The following is a 16,532-nucleotide window of genomic DNA, read 5'->3' on the forward strand; positions in this document are numbered from 1 at the left end:
TCCCCCATTCCTCCAGAACATAACCAGTTCGCAGGCTCTGATTAAGCAGGGATCCAAGTGGGTCATGCTTTAAGTTGTTTAAAAGGCAACATGGGAGGTTGTCTGGTCTCATTTATGCTGTGTTTTTGGCCTTGGAGAGTGCCAAGATGATCTCTTCTCTTGAGATAATAGCTGAAGAATGGTGGCAGGTATACTTTGGGGGATGACTGCAGGGGGAAAGAGGGGGGGGGGTGAACTTGCTCCAAATCTGTCAGCTAGCATCTTGACTATTACCTCTGGTTGAGTGTGGGTGGTGCCATCCACAACCAGTTCAGCACACAGCTGGGTATTCCCTTTTAGATTAGCTAGGGAGGTTATTTTTGCTTTGCAATTAGCTTTGTAGGACTTGACATGATCTCAAATTTATTTAAGTTTTGGTATGGTCCAGCCAGAGCCCAAACCTAAATCCAAAAGAAAATTTGTGGAGAGACCTGAAGAGGGCTGTGCAGAAGAGATGCCCTTGCAATGTCACAGATTTGGAGCATTTTTGCAAGAAAGAGTGGGCAAATTTTGCCAAGTCAAGATGTGCCATGCTGACATACTCCTACCCAAGAAGACTGAATGTTGTAATTAAATCAAAAGGTGCTTCAACAAAGTATTAGTTTAAGGGTGTGCATATTTATACTATCAGCTTACTGTACTTTTATTTTTTATATATTTTCCCCAACAGATTTTTGTATTTCAATTGAACTGCACAGGTTACAGGTCACATTAAAGGTGGGAAAAGTTTTGAAATGATTTATTGTGGTCTCATTGTTTATATCACAAAAACCTGTCATTTTAACAGGGGTGTGTACACTTTTTATATCGAATGTAAATGAGAGAAGAGCCACTCAATTATACAGAATTTATAAACGCACTAAAAACAAGATAACTCCACCAATAAAAACAACATGCACAAATCTCAAGTATTTCCCCAACCTAAATAGACCAGGCTAACTCCTTTCCAAGATGGAAAATCCACTGACCTCTTGAAGTGATTGCTAGAGCGTAAAAATACACTACTTCCAACAGCTAGCTAGATAATGAATTGAGAGCAAATTTATGAAGGCTTAAAATCTTTTCAGAAAAAGACAAAGCCCCAGAAATTCACTGTGTATTTAAGTATCATTCAAGAAAAAATTTAACCAATGAAACAATATTTGAAATGTGCAGCCTATATAATTTAAGTGTCTATCTCTCACATAGAACAAACACCAGGCCAAGCAGATTTCTTAAAACAGAAAACAAAATGAAGCAAGTAAAACAGAAAGAAGCTCCATCACTTATACAAAAATATGTAGATTTACTTTCCACATCCAGCAAGTAATCACCAGCAGTACATTAGTTTATAAATCCTGGAAATCTTTTCAGAAAAAGATAAAGCCCCATAAATTCATTGTGCATTTAAGTATCGCTCAAGAAACAGTTGTTCATCTGCTATTATGACCAGTCCAATGATGCAGATGTCAACAGCTGTTTCTCAGAGTCCCTGCTCGATCTTCCACTCCAACTTACCATTAAAACCTAGGGGCCTATAAGCACAGAAATCCATGTGTAACCAACCACTGAAGTGTGTGTAAAAAGGACACAAAGATGTCCTTGTACAGTGACATTCTGACAACCATATAGAACATTTTGGTGTGCAAGGAGGGGAATCCCAACTGTACTGAGCAAATATAACTTTTTGCACATCACTGCATGCATTTACTGCCAGCTGCATCTTAGTACAGGTGAGATGACATATGGTACTCATTTGTATCCTCATGCAATGGGGGGGGGGGGTCTTGCAATGCTCAAGTCTCAAAATGACCACAAGTAATCTGGCCAGCAGTTAGTACTCCATCCCTCTGTATCACAGAGCTGGACCAAACAAGTTATTCTTCTCAGAAAAGTAAGCATAATCCTGGAACTGTGCACCATAAATGGTTATAGCGTGACAGGATGAAAGCATTTAAGAGGACAAGGGATGGAGGAAAGAATGATGGTAATAAGGGGGGTCTACTTCGTATTATTCAATTTTCACTAACCCAAAAATTAAAAGCATGAAACGACTTTGCAGAAAACTTAGTTTCAAAAACACCCGAATCACTGGAATTTTACTCCAGGAAAAGGAACCACTTGGCCACCATGACAAAATAAACACATCAAATCCACCGAAGTGGGGGACACTGCCCGCCACACAACCCCAACTAAATATACCAACTCCGAGATCGCACTACATTGGGGAAAAGGATAAAGTTCACCATGGTGGCCAAGTGGTCATTTCCAGAGTAAAACTCTGGTGATTCAGGTGCTCTTGAAACTACATTTTCGGCGAAGTCATCTCAATCTTCTCATTTTTGGGTAAGTGAAAATTTGATAACACCTAATAAGGCCAACAGTCATCAATCATAATCTACATAAATCATCTCCACCTGCATCATAATGAAGTACTGTGAAGTAACTATAATTCAAACATTCCTCAAACAAGAGAGATAATCAGACTGCCTGAAGATGAAATGTCAGAAAAAATATGGTATGACATCAAAGTCAAGACCATTCATCCCTGGGGCTAGCAGAGATTAACCAAAAACTTATGCTAGGGACAGCAACATAAGCCAGAAAACTACTTTGTATAATTTTATCTATAGCCCCATTTAATATGCTAGGACAACTTCTAAACGTAAGTGACTGATTCGTTCAAAATTTTTTTTTTTTTTTTAAACAGGAAAAAGAAAATCTTTACTAGATCAAAAAAGCTTCACAAAATACTGGAATGAAACAACCCACATCAATGTATAATGCGTAATGGATCAAAACCAGACAATTGCATGGATGTGCCTTGCAATAAGTCAAGGCTATTAACTTTCAGACCTAGATGAGAATGATTACTCTTTTGCTCAACACCAGAACAGTAAGGACAAAACCTGCAAGCACTACAGTTGCCCTAATGTGTTTTACATACATCATATTAGTATGAAAAAGGCTAAATCCTCAAGAAAGTATTGCATTTTCAAAAAATTAACCCTTGCATGGTACAGTAATTCAAATACCCTTCTATGGCCCTGCAACATCTGTTGTTAATCTGTGTCCACAATCACAAATGGCATTTTCTACATTATGCATTAAGGCAACACATTTCACAAACATAAGTCATCAAACGACAATTTTTAAAGCGATAATGAGGAATGACTGATTACCCTGAGAATCTGATCTCCTTCCTCCAGTCCTTCCCTGCCTGCAGGGCTGTCTTCCAAAACTCCAGCAACAAATATACCTACATCATTGCCTCCTGCTAGACGTAAGCCAACACTGTCACCTTTACAGAACTTCACAAGCTTCATGCTAGGCCTGAAATAAATTGAAATGATTGAAGATTATTTCTAATCTCTAAAATACAAAACATAAGACAAATGCAGTTTTTTGTTCTCACAACATTAAATAGTGGTTTTATTATTTCTGATTATGTGCAAGAAAATTCTAGTAACAAGTGCAATTCTGAAATCCATTTTTTTTTTGGGGGGGGGGGGCTGACACCGCACCCACTTCATTCTGGCACCAACTGGGGCCGATGCGGATCCGAAGGGTGCCCTGTAGGGAAGGTGCTGCCTGCATTCATGTGGTAGAAGATTTCACTTTAAACTTACTCCTAGTTTCTCCTTCTTCCAATCATTGCAGTGCTTTTAGTGTCATGGGGGCAGAAGTGCAATTAATGCATGCAACATTTCAACCTGCCTTCGTGGAAGCTCAGCCATTGCTCTCAACCCTATCACCTTTTAGACTACGTCCTCCCATGAAAACCCCTAGCCTTTGCTAAGAATGTGAAGGGGAACACACTTGCAACTGCCTCTCACCACAGGGTGGGCACACCCTCATCCCTCCCTCCTTTCCACTCCATCAGACACCCAAGCCACTAATCTAATCTGGGTCGTCTCAGGTGTAGTCCAGGCTTTATCCCTCTATTCCAATGGAGTGGCAATAGCATTTATGCAATCCAGCTGACACAGTTTTAACTCATTAATATGTCTGAGCTCTGGAATGTCACACCTATAGCAGCCTACACATATTCTTACATTCCAGTGCATTTTCTAAAATGTTACATAAGCATAAGTCAAACAAATATAAATATCGTGTGAACAGTGAATGCTGTTAAAAAGACAGAAACAGCAATGTTATCAGTAAGAAATCATCTTTTCAGTAATAACAGCTGGTGCATTCACAGTATTTATTATAATGTACACAAACCCCAAATTTTCACAAACAGCTTTTCATATCTTGAAAACTGTACAACCCAGACACAGTGTCAAGGCACTGTTGTTTAATCAGGCCTGAACAATCACATCGTACAAATAAATTCCTTTCTACTTGTTGACTTGTTACATGTAAAGAAATATGAAAAATACTTGTTTATACAACAATATAAATAACTCTGAACATCTCTCAAGCTGTAAAACTTACACTGCAAATATAACTTTTCTTCATCACCAGCTGATGTTTCACCCAATCCAAGAAATATGTCTTGCATATGTTAGTATGTACCAGCACATAGCTAGCATTATCACCAGCCATTTGGGTTCAAAATTTTTTAAACTTGTTAACAGCCTCACATTAAGATTAGCTTCACCATTTCTCATTCCTATTCGAAACCATACTACAAAACTCACTCACACCTCTACCATTTTTACCAGCATTCATCAACAAACCAAAAAATAACCTCCCTGATCTGTCACCTCTTACTACATGCTGATGACATGGTGACTTTCAGAACAAGCTCCCATACTCTTGACATTCAAAAGCCAATTAGATACAGACCTCCACACTAACAAAATAGAACAATGACGAACTACTTTTTAGCACAAGCAAAACAAAAGCAATGTTTCTCAGGGCAGATCAGTAAACTAGCAAAAGCTCCTAGCAGCTTACAAATTAAAGATCTTAAAGTAATTACTAAAAAGCCATCACATTCAAACACCTATACATCTGGTTTGATCAAAATCTACATCAAGTTCCTCACAGAGTAACATTAATCATGGTCTGTTCTCGTCAAGTAAAATCTCACATTTTCATTCCCTCAGTACCAGATCCACTACTGCTAAAAGAAAATTTTCCTTGAACAACTTGAGCCTGCTGACACAACAGATCTAAATGTAGGTTTATTGCTGCCTTTTCCACAACTGAACCAATTTCAACCTTTTTAGACCGCATTTTGAACCCTGTGGCTCAGAGTTCACTATACTATCTATGGGATTCCTGGCATCTTTTGGAGCTGTCAAACGGCTTCAATACTGAGGAACCAGTACTTTTTTTTTGTTTTGCTTTGCCTCAATGGATGTTGTTGCCCTTTATACCTGTATTTAACAGGATGTTGGTATATATTAACTAACAAAATATTTATGTGGTCACACAACTTTTGACAATAAAATAAATACTGTTTGTTCCCTTGGTCTTAGACAACAACTATTTTAGTTTTTTAGGCAAGTTTTTTAAACAGACATCTGGATTGGCCATGGGTGCTAAGAGTTGCTCCAGTTTTCACCAATTTGCTTACGGCCAGGTGGGAAAAAAATTTCTGAAGGCGCACCCCTTAGCCAAAATTGTTCTACCACAGATACATACATGACCGCTTTTTTTTTTTTTTGTGGGGTGGTAATCTAGAAGAATTCTAATCTTATGTTGATCACCTGAATAACAGCACTAACATTTTACACTTTACTATGAGTGACTTTGGTGACTGTCTGAATTTACTTGACCTCAGTTAAACTTTGTAGGGAATTTGCTTTATTTTTGGTAAAATTTTCAGAAAGGAGACTTTTGTAAAAAATTATCTCCAGAGACAGCCTACACCCCCCCACACACATGAAAAGAGGGATGGTTAAGGGACAAATGATCAGAATAAGCAGAGTGACTACTGAACAGTTTACTTTTTTTGCACAAACTTTCTAAGTTAAAGACTTTTCTTATAGACCGAAAGTACAATCCACACTAGTTGGAAACCACAGAAAATGAAGTTTTGGGACTCAGTACATCTAAGGCAACACCCATTTTGGAAGGGCACCACCTGACATCACCAACCAGTCAAGATGTGGTCACCGTTAAAGAGGCTTCTTGGAGCGCCTACAAACTTGCTTTCCTCGTTCCTATTTGTAATGAAATGTGGTTTATTAAGAGTACCATTCAAGAAAATTGGAATAATATCTTCAGGAACTTGGACTTGAATATTTTAGATGAAAGGCCAATCTTCAACAGACCATTTAACCTTAAGGTACTCTTCCAAGGGGACAGAGCTGGTATATTTTCTGTAACACAAGTCGCTTTCGGAACTTTCAGTTGCAGACATTGTAAACAATACAGGTTTTTGAGCAACTCATCTTCTGTGTGGTTTCAACACTGCGACCTAGTAGTTTGGGCTAACGATAGATACAGCCGCACCGCTAAGAATGTAGTTTATGCAGCTAACTGTGCTTCTTGCATCGCATTCTACATAGGCAAGACTATTAGATGCCTAAACAGAAGAATTTATGAGCATGTATTAGCCATTAAGAATAACGACCATATACCATGCTAATGCTTTGGTCAAACATGCTGCACATTGTCTTCTTTCGGCTTTTCCCGGTTAGGGTCGCCACAGCGGATCACCAGTCTGCTTATGATTGGCAGTAGATTTATTAGTGTCGAGTTGCCAGCCCGGCGTCCAACCTTCAGAGACAGCACACACACACACCTACCTGCATGTCTTTTTAAAGTTTAGTCGATCGCAGGGAGGAGATGCGGACTCCACACAGAAGGTGCTCCAGCCGAGAATTGAACCAGAAAGCCTCTTGCTGTGAGGCGACAACGCTAACCACTGCCGACAAATATGCTGCACAATGTACGGACTTCAAACAAATTTTCTTTTTTTGTAATTGACTCCGTCTTTGCTGACCGTTTTTCTGGGAACTTTCAAATTCTGTTGGAATGTTAACATTGGAAATTCACCCCGGGGATCACGTCCAGTTGCCCTGCTAGACAGGAGTCCAGGGAAGTAAATACTGTGGGGAAAAAGTAGCCAGGGAATTGTTAAGGCTAGGCTTGTATAGGCCCTACGACCGATAGCCTAGTACCAACCTATGAACCTATAAGAAAATAGCTGGCAGATCAGACTAAGGGCTGATTGTTCCCCTGGTATCAAATAGACCATTAACATTACTTTTTTTTTTGTTTGTTTTTTTATAGTGATCCAGAATTTAATAACTCTTAAATACTGTTAAGTCTTTTCATTTTTTTTTATACTACTTTTTATGAGTGAATTTACTTTTTACCTCATTATAGCTTTAAATGCATTTAATGAATATTTATGCTTGAATTTCACTTCCTTTCATGTCACTACTGGTTGAGTTTGATCAAATGATCTTCTATGTCCCCTTTTTAAATTCAGTGTTAGATTCTGCTTGCATTTCTGAAGAAGTTCTTGTTGGAATAAAAAGGACAAAAGTGCAAATTTTTAAAGCAGGGGCAAACCCCTCTGCATCCCACTCCCCCTGCTAATTATATATACCAACTCCAAGATCACACAACAGTGAAGGACAAGTTCCAATTTTCAATACTTGGAGTTTTAGATATTTTGATTTTCAGTCTTTTGAACTTTCGATCTTATGACAGACCCATGGCAGTGATGGCTACCCATTAAATAATTAACAGCCTTATTGGTAGGCTCTCAACTATTTAAACTAGTATCAGAAACTTTTCCCACTAGCAGCAAAAGTCACCACGATCTCCTCCAATAATCTCACATGACAAACTCACTCAAATTCTACTGACCCCTAAAACAAATCACCGGCATACAAACCACACTTTTTCCATCCTAGCATCAAATTTCTGGGCATCACTTTTAACACTTAAAAAATCTTAGAGAAAAAATGCCCAATAAACATAAAACAAATTCTGAACCGCTTTAAGGCATATCTGCTAAAGCAAGCACAACATAAGTGTTTTCCTTCTGGTCACATCACCTATTATCCTACAGAGCTTCCCCTTAACTCCCTGAGTCAATTGACACTTGGCTATACACATTTACTGCCTGCAACACTCATTAACCCCTCCTTCACCTTATCCCCTTTTTTGTTGCTCTGATGTAAGTAATGTATATAAACAGTTTTCTCGCCACACAAACATTAAGCTGATGTCAATATTTTTACAATATTTGCTTGTGATGACAGCCATAAACTGGAACTGTTTTTGCCTGCTATGTTTTCATTTTTATTCTCGTAGGCTGAAACCTGAAAACAGTCTACTGTGATCAGAGCTCTACCTTTGCAAACAAATTTTAGTTTTGAGGATTTTGAAATACAGGAAAACATCGTAGCAGCTAATGCTCTGTTCTCCTCAGTGGTGGAGAAATAACTACCCTCGGTTAGGGGGATAATGACTTGCCACATGCCCCAGCTAGTGGCAGAGGTTGATACAAGACAAATGTTGCCTCACACTGCTTACACAGCATAGAGTCAGTGACAAAACTAAGAAGAAAGCCCATGCATCATCACTGATGCAGTAGTCTTTCAGAACCTGGGCAACAGATAATGGTGTGTGGCACAGAGAATTTATTTGCAATGAACCTGATGCCCCAGAAAAATGGCTTAAGTTAAATGCGGAAGGAAAGAAACAGGTGAAACAGCAATGCTACATGGAGAGTAAATGAAAAGCATAAGAGGAAGTGGGAAGCATGACATGTCATACCTAATGACTAACAAAAAAAATTATAATTTTAAAAACATAATTAAGTTGCTTGGGATGCAAGTTCCCCCACTACAGTTACTAGTGCAGGCCCTAAGAAAAGTGAAAGCAATTGTCTTGAAAAGGAGAAAAAGTGGATCAAGATAGCAATTTGTGTTAGAAAGTGACTTGGAAATTGCTGAATTGCAGAATATTTAAGGAAAATGTCAAAAGATATACTGAAACAGTATCCTAGAAATCCCTTGAATATTGTGAAATCAGGTTTTGGAAAAAATATAAAGGGATGGACTCTGTATCCATATTACCATCACAGTTCTACTTACCACATCATAAGGATGCATCGGACACAGAATGTGGGGAAGCCATATAAAACGCTCCCCACCGCCCGCCCTCCCAGCATTTAGTAGACAGCCCAAGTCTAAGTAAGATACACCATGGTACCAACTCTATGTAACTACAGAGAAAGGTTAATTATTCACAGAGGTAATTAATGTATAAAGCAACCAATAAAAAAATAAACAAACAAACAAAAGGTGGTGGTAGTCATTGTGACTCAGTTCAAGCAAATATTAAACTGCAGTTTTTTGCACTTACAGTGCAATGACAAATAAAACAGAACCATTTTCAATTGCCTTATCAATTCATCACATTTAAAATAAGCATAACTGCTTATACTTCTTCAGCACTACCTGAGCATCCCATCATCATGGTTTGAGTTAGGCAGAGGTGCATCAGATGGACTGACTGGTAAATCAACATCTGGCTGTCCAGGCTGAGCATACACGGGTTTGGGCTCTGTAAAACAAAGGAAACAAGTTACCCTATTAAGCACCATCACACTGCTCTTATCAAATGTTTCTGTCACAAGTACGTAAGACATGGCAAATAACAGCATTTGAACATGAAAACAATCTTGTGACAAACTACTCAATACAGGTGTAACAAAAATATCTGCAAATGATGCAGATAAAAACAGCCATATGAAAATTAACATTTGGAGTCTGTGCAGCATTGCAGAAAAACAAGTTACCTGACAGATCAATATTACTTTGCCTAAACACTGGCCTGTTAAATGACTAGCTAACATTTTCACTAACACCATTAAGGGGAAGCAAGAGAAGTATCTACCAAAAGGCTTCACTGCAGAAAGTAGACCCTTCATTTGTGCAACTTTTAGGGACTCTTGATCTACAAAAGATTGTAAATCAATGTATAAATACCAGGTTGCACAAAAAGCGGACTACAGCCAAGTTGGTTAAATGTAGGTTTTCCACAAAAATTATGACAATATTTTCAGTGTAAAACAAACCATTCCTTGTAGCATTGAGATACAATTGTTTGATGAGCACATTATAGTTCCGTGGCCATTGTAACAAGAATCTAAACTTATCACCAAAAAAAGCAAGAGAATTTGAGGTAGAAGAGTATTTGTGCCAAAAGCGCTTATCTCTACAATTTGTTGGTGGGTTTGTGTAAAATCTATTTTTGTGGTTTGAACATCTTGCTTCCTGAGCCTTTTGGATTTAATAGAAGAGAACACATATCAGACTACCTACACAGAAAAGTCCATAAACAACATGACACGAAGCTGAAGGGTGAAGGCCAGTCTTTAAGGTCTGCTCAATTACTGCAGCAAAGTCGCATGCAGCTGCCCCCTCAATGGTCAGGACAGGAAAAAAAGATGTAATATTTTTGTTTTGGCTAGCTTGTAAAATAAAACTTTTTTTGTTCATCTGAACTGGATTCATATTTTAGCATTACTCTGCTATTTCTGTAAGCAGCATGAGCGCGCTGCACAGTTAACGCGTCATCTACACAACAGCACTCTGCCACCATGCCCATGCTGCACAGGGCAGTACCATAACATGACCCAAGCAGCTGGTAGCAGGATAAAACTTGCAACCTTGTGATATTCCTGATTTCAAGATGAGTGTGCAACCTCTCTTCAGCTACCATCACTCATTTTTACAGACAGCTCCCTTAACACCAAAGACAGATTCACAAACTTAGTTCACTGACAAAGAAATATTCATTAAGCACAACTTTGAAGGTTGACACTGTTCTAATCAATTGCAGGAACTTTATAAATGATGCATTAGGAATAAGCTCTGAACTGCGTAAGCATAATCACCAGACTAGGTGCATTCTCCTGATCAAATGGAGGTATGCCATGAGGTGCAGTGACACAAGCTACATAAACCCTTGGCAAAAAGGCTTGAAATCAACAAATAATGGCTGCTTTGAAACAGTGGTTAAGAAGCAGATTCCTGCTGTTGGCCAGCGCAAAGATCCCCTTAAATAAATATACACAGCTTTCAAACCTGGTTTCTGGACCTCTTACTTTAGTTATTTTCTGCTGGACCCTTGAATCATTTGGCAACTTGTACCAATTCTACTATTGCAAAATGCTGTGTTTAGAGGAAAGCCTCTTCCTTGAAATATCTCAGGTAGTGGGTAGCCAAATTAAAGTTTTGGAATTTTGTAATAGCCAGGGATGTAATGCACTGCTCCCAGAACTTGGTACAAACTTGATGGTCCTGTTTGGGTAAAGGATCAACTCACAAACACTTTTAACAACTCTACTTTCAAGTTTATACAAAGGAGAAATTGTACCATGATTATTATGAGAAGGAAAACCAAATCATGTGAGTGGATTTATACACTTCTAAGTAGTGTGCACTCCTTCATCCAGGCACAGTGATGCCAATATAGGCCAAGAAAAGCTCCATCCCATGAACACAAAATCACTCTACGCCGAGGTTCTACAAAACCACAAGGACCTTCCAGGCAAAGCACTTCAAACAAATGCATCAGAGCCAAACCTGAGCAACAGATGAATACCCATTCTGTACAGCATTATAGCTTTTTCTTCCTCCACCACCACAGATAAGAATCACCAAGATGGTATAGTTAAGGCAGTGGTCTACAAAAGCAATCCACTTGCCACAATAATGTGCTTGTCGTAAGTGACTCCAAAGTATGGCACCAATGCACTACTCACATGGCTTTGCATGGAGTAATCACGAACAGCTGTTTTGGCAAAGGCAATGTCCCTCTAGATTACCATGTTAACACCCTAATCACTAAATCAGTGGTAAAAGACTTGGCCAGATAGGTTGACAGCAAACTTACTTTTGATCACCATGTCTCCATGGTGGTAAGGAAGGCCTAAGCTGCTCACCTCATAAGCAAGGGCATAGCTTCCAGAAAAAAAGAGGACATACCTCCCCCTGTACTCTTCCCTCATCAAGCTAATAATACAGCACAATGCTCCCTTTGATATCAGAATCACATTTATTGGCCAAGTATGCACTCATACAAGGAATTTGACTCCAGTTTCAGTGACTCTCCAAGTATGAATTACATAAACGACATACATGCAACTATTAAGAACAAGACAAAAAGGTAAATACACATATACATACAAGGTGCAAAGTGCAACTCAGTGCAAGAAATACTGAAATAAACCACTACTCAAGTGACGCCTCTCCACTGGATATGTACCAGAAACCTGTGCAGTCATCACATTTGGGTTATCCCTGCCAGGGTAGCCCTCGGCCAGCCTGAATACCGAGATTTAGTATTTCTGCATCAGTTGCTGTCACGTGAAGACTGATGTCAGGTCGTCAGTGGTATGAAGTAAGGCAGCCGACGCCATTACATCAGTTTTTCTTGCCCTAGCCTGTCAAGGAGCCCCCAAATTAGGCCAGGTTCTGGTGGAAGAACCCCACCAGTGGAAAATAAATACCAATATGTCCCTTGAAAGAAAAGAACAACAACAAGGAAGTAAGGTAACAAAAAGCAACGGGGGAAAGGAAACCAGGACTGCAACAGTGAAGACATTCGAACATCTGCATTTATGGTAAGTGTACACAACTGTACTATATTCTTCGTGTTTCACTGTTGCAGTCATCACATTTGGGTAGACTCCCAAAGCTGAGGAAGAGGGTGGAGGCAGTCAGGGAAGCTAGGGGCTGGTTAGGATGCCCTCCAAGACTGCAGAGGCAAACCCTGCCCTGGATTTGGAGAAGACAGGCAGGTGGTAATGCTTGGTAAAAGTGTGAACAGATGTCCAGGTGGCAGCCTCAAGGATGTCCCTGGTGGGGACCCCTCTGAAGAAAGCTGCAGAGGTGGAGGCTGCTCTGGTGGAGTGTGTCCTGATCCCCTTGGGGTAGGCTTGCCATGTGGTTTGCAGCAGAGCAGAAATGGATGCAGTGTGCTATCCACTTGGAAATGGTTTGCTTGGAGATGGCTATGCCTTCTGCCCGTGTAGCAAAACTAACCAGCAATTGATCAGATTTTCTGAAGGATTTACTCCTGTCCAGATAGCACCTTAGCTGTCTGTGCAAGTCTAGAGAATGCAGAATCCCTTCCCTCTTGTTTTGGGGGATAGGAAAGAAGGTGGGCAAATGAATGGATTGGTTGAGAGCCACACTGGACACTACCCCTGGGCATGAAGGATGGATTCGTTCTGAGGGATACCCTGTCTGCATGGAAAATGAAGGGTTCTACAGCCATGAGTGCTTGCAGCTCAGAGACTTCTGGCTAAAGTGATGGCCAGAAGGAAGGCCGTCTTCCAGAAGAGAAATTTTAGCTCTGTAGAAGCAGCTGGTTCGAAAGGAAGCAGGGTGAGCTTTTCTAAGACAAAGTTAAGGTCCCAAGCTGGTGTTTGTGCCCTTCTGGGGGGCCTCAAGTTGCTAGCCCCTCTGAGGAACTGTTTAATCAGAGGGTGTGAGAAAAGAGGCTGCTCAGTGTGAAAAAGTGTAGAAATAGCAGACGCATGAATTTTTATAGAGGAGAAAGAGACCACTGTGTAGTAGGTCAGCTAAGTAATCCAGGATGAGTGGGATGGAGGACTGTGTAGTAGCAGCCCCCTTCACCTGGATCCAGGTGCGGAACCTTTAAAATTCATCTGCAAAAGACTTTCTGGTGCTAGGGCGTCTGGCCTCGACGATAACCTCCACAACCTGTTTACTGAGGATAGCAGATAGGTCCGGGGTTAGGGGAATAAGTCAAGCTGCCAAATTGAGTGTCTGCAATTGGGGGTGCATGAATTCCCCTTCCCTCTGGGTTAGGAGATTTGAAATCTGAGGAAGATGCAATGGAGGCAGCGGGGACAGGCTGTGCAGCAATGGGTACAAGAGCTGTCTGGGCCAGTCTGGAGCTATGAGAATGGTCTTTGGTTTTGCCTCCCTTACTATGAGCAGTACCCTGGGGATGAGAGGTAGGGGAGGAAAAGCATAGACCAAGAGGTTTACAAAGGGAAGGACAGGGCATCCACTTTCCAGGCCATACAGTGATGCTCCCTGGTGCAAAATTTGCTGAGCTGGTGGTTGGTGTGGGAGGCAAAGAGGTCGACCTTTGGGGTTCCCCATTTCTGAGGTATTAGGAAGAAGGTACTTCTGTTTAGCTGCCACTCATGTCCGTCCAAAAGCTTTCTGCTTAATTGGTCTGCTATGCAGTTGAGAGAGCCTGGTAGGTATTGTGCTAACAGGTGTAGTTGCATGGAAGAGGCTGTCAGTCAAAGGGTCATGACCAGCCTGCACAGAGGGTAGGAGTGAGTCCCTCCCTGCTTGATGAAGGGGTTTGAAAGCTATCAAGGCCTGCTGCACAGCCATCATCTCTTTGACTGATGTGCAGGGTGATTTGCTGTGGGCTCCATTGGCCCTGTATGCACCTGACATCCAGGTGTGCAGCCCAAGCGTAGTCTGATCCATCTGTGGTGATGGTCTGGGCGGCATAGTGTGGGGAGAAAGGCAGTCCCTTGTTGTGGGAGCAGTCTGTTGCCAACCAAAGAAATTCCATTCTCAGGCAAGAAATAATAGAAGAGTTTCCATATCTTGAGAGTGTTGACACCAAAGGCTCTTTAGGTACCACTGAAGTTTCCTCATATGCAGTCTGGCATATGGAATGAGGAGTACGCAAGATGCCATGAACTACAGGGGCTTGCAGGATTTTCCTCCTTGTAGAAAGCTGGGGTCTGGTGACCAGTTGAGAGAAGTAAGCTGACTGGAAAATTTGTTTCTCTGGTGTAAGGTATGCCATCTCAGATGCTGTGTCCAGACTTGCTCCCAGGAAGATTATCCTTTGGGTGGGTACCGGTTTGGATTTCTTTTTGTTGATTGCGGAGCCTAGGGAGGCTAGAAGGTTCTTTACAAAGGCCAGGTCTTTGAGCAGCTTTCCTGGCTGTCTGCCTGAATAGGGCATTCAATCCAAGTATGGGTAAATTTGAAAGTTTCTTTGTCTGCAAAAGGCAATGGCCGGAGCCAAGCATTTTGTGAAAACTCTGGAAGCAGTAGATGAGCCAAAGGGAAGTGCAGAGAACGGAAAGTGTTGAGATCCTGCTCTGAAACGGAGATATTTTCTGCAGGACTCCCTGATAGGAATGTGGAGTTAGGCCGTTTTTAGGTCCAGGGTGGCTAGCCAAGCGTCCTTGGAAAGCATGGGTAGCAGGTGCTGGAGGGTGAGCATTTTGAATTTTGGAATCACCAGGAAGGTGTTTAGAATGGAAAGTTCGAGGATGGGGTGTGCCAGGTGCTCTCTCTTCTGGGCACCAGAAAATGTCTGGAGTAGAAGCCTTGGCCTATCTGCTCTGCAGGAATGTGCTCTACTGCCCCCAAGGAGAGCAGGGAATGGATTTGCTTTTGAGCCTCTGCCCACTGATTTGGTGGTAGATCTGGGAACCCTTTTGGGGTTGGAAGGGTGTGGAAGTAGAATTTGTACCCCTGAGACACAAAGTTCTGAACCCATTGGTCCTTAGTAATGGTGGCCCAAGTGCTTAAGTGAAAGAAGAGTTTCCCTCCTAGGAGTATGTGAAGGTGAGTAGAGGCGAGGTCGGGAGGAGGCGAATCATTGTGAGTTTTTACCATAAGGGGGTGGCTTAGAACTCCCTGGTTTTGAAGTGGAGGTAGCCCATTGTTTAGATCTCTGCAACCCCTCGGGCTGCGGTCTGCTTTAGTGCCAAATAAGTTACTTTTGTGCAAGGGTGCATCCAACAATTTAGATAGGACCCGGTCTGGCAGGGGTTGTTCCTTAAGCCATGCATGACTTCTAATGACAGATGTGCCCTGCAAGAAGCTTCTATGACATCAAAACCACAGTACAAAGTGTGCTTAGTTACTTGACTTGCAGAATGCATTAAGTGTTGTAAATCTTCTGATTCTGCCCATGCAAGAAAGGAGGACATTTTTTGTTTAAGGAGTTCCAAGGTCTGTTGCTGATATTTAAGCATATGGAACTAACAACTTAGTGCCCTGCTAGCAAGAGTAGCTGAGGTGTATACTTTTTTACCCCATCTGTCCAGTGCTCGGGAATCCCTGTCTGAGGGGGTGGGATTCTTAGCAGAGGTTGCTTTAATCCCTTTTAGCCCTTGAGAAATGACCTCAGGGTCAGCTATTGGATTTTTAAACAAATATTTGTGAGTCAGGGACTCTGTAGTACCAGTCTGGTTTTCTGGGAGCAGGAGGGAAGGCGTCTGGAGTCGAGCTAGATTTAAGGAAGACATCATCCACCACATCCAGGACAGGGGGGGATGGCTAAGGGTCTGTGTTGTGGAAGATCCAGAAATTCCCTGAGTCTCATTTTAAACTGAGGGCAGTCTTGACTCTCCCACTGGAAATACTCCCTTAAGCTATGTAGGGCTTTCCCCAAAGGAAAAGTCCTCTGGGAAGAGGCTGAACCAATGGATTCCTCTGCATCAGAATCCTCATGTGGAGAGGGGCTGCATATCTTCATAGTCAGATGCATCGGGTTCGTCTAACTCTTGTTCAGACAAAACTACTTGGAGACAGATCTCTTTTCCTGCTTGAGGGGGTGGCTTGGCT

General features: G+C 41.4%; 1 protein-coding gene across 7 annotated transcripts in view; it reads right to left on the reverse strand.

The window, feature by feature from the left end:
• The window catches only part of TJP1 (tight junction protein 1), a 2,268,071-nt gene that overhangs the window by 1,463,731 nt on the left and 787,808 nt on the right, over nt 1-16,532 (reverse strand). For all 7 annotated transcript variants that reach the window (XM_044078564.1, XM_044078565.1, XM_044078562.1 and 4 more), the window contains exons 9-10: nt 9,399-9,504; nt 3,201-3,351 (exon numbers count right to left, since the gene is read on the reverse strand). In XM_044078564.1, the coding sequence (XP_043934499.1) occupies nt 3,201-3,351; nt 9,399-9,504 (257 nt within the window). The remainder of the gene's footprint in view (nt 1-3,200; nt 3,352-9,398; nt 9,505-16,532) is intronic.

This window comes from Protopterus annectens, chromosome 7.part1 (genome assembly GCF_019279795.1).
Source record: "Protopterus annectens isolate FY-2018-M chromosome 7.part1, PAN1.0, whole genome shotgun sequence".
Classification (NCBI taxonomy): Eukaryota; Metazoa; Chordata; order Ceratodontiformes; family Protopteridae; genus Protopterus; species Protopterus annectens.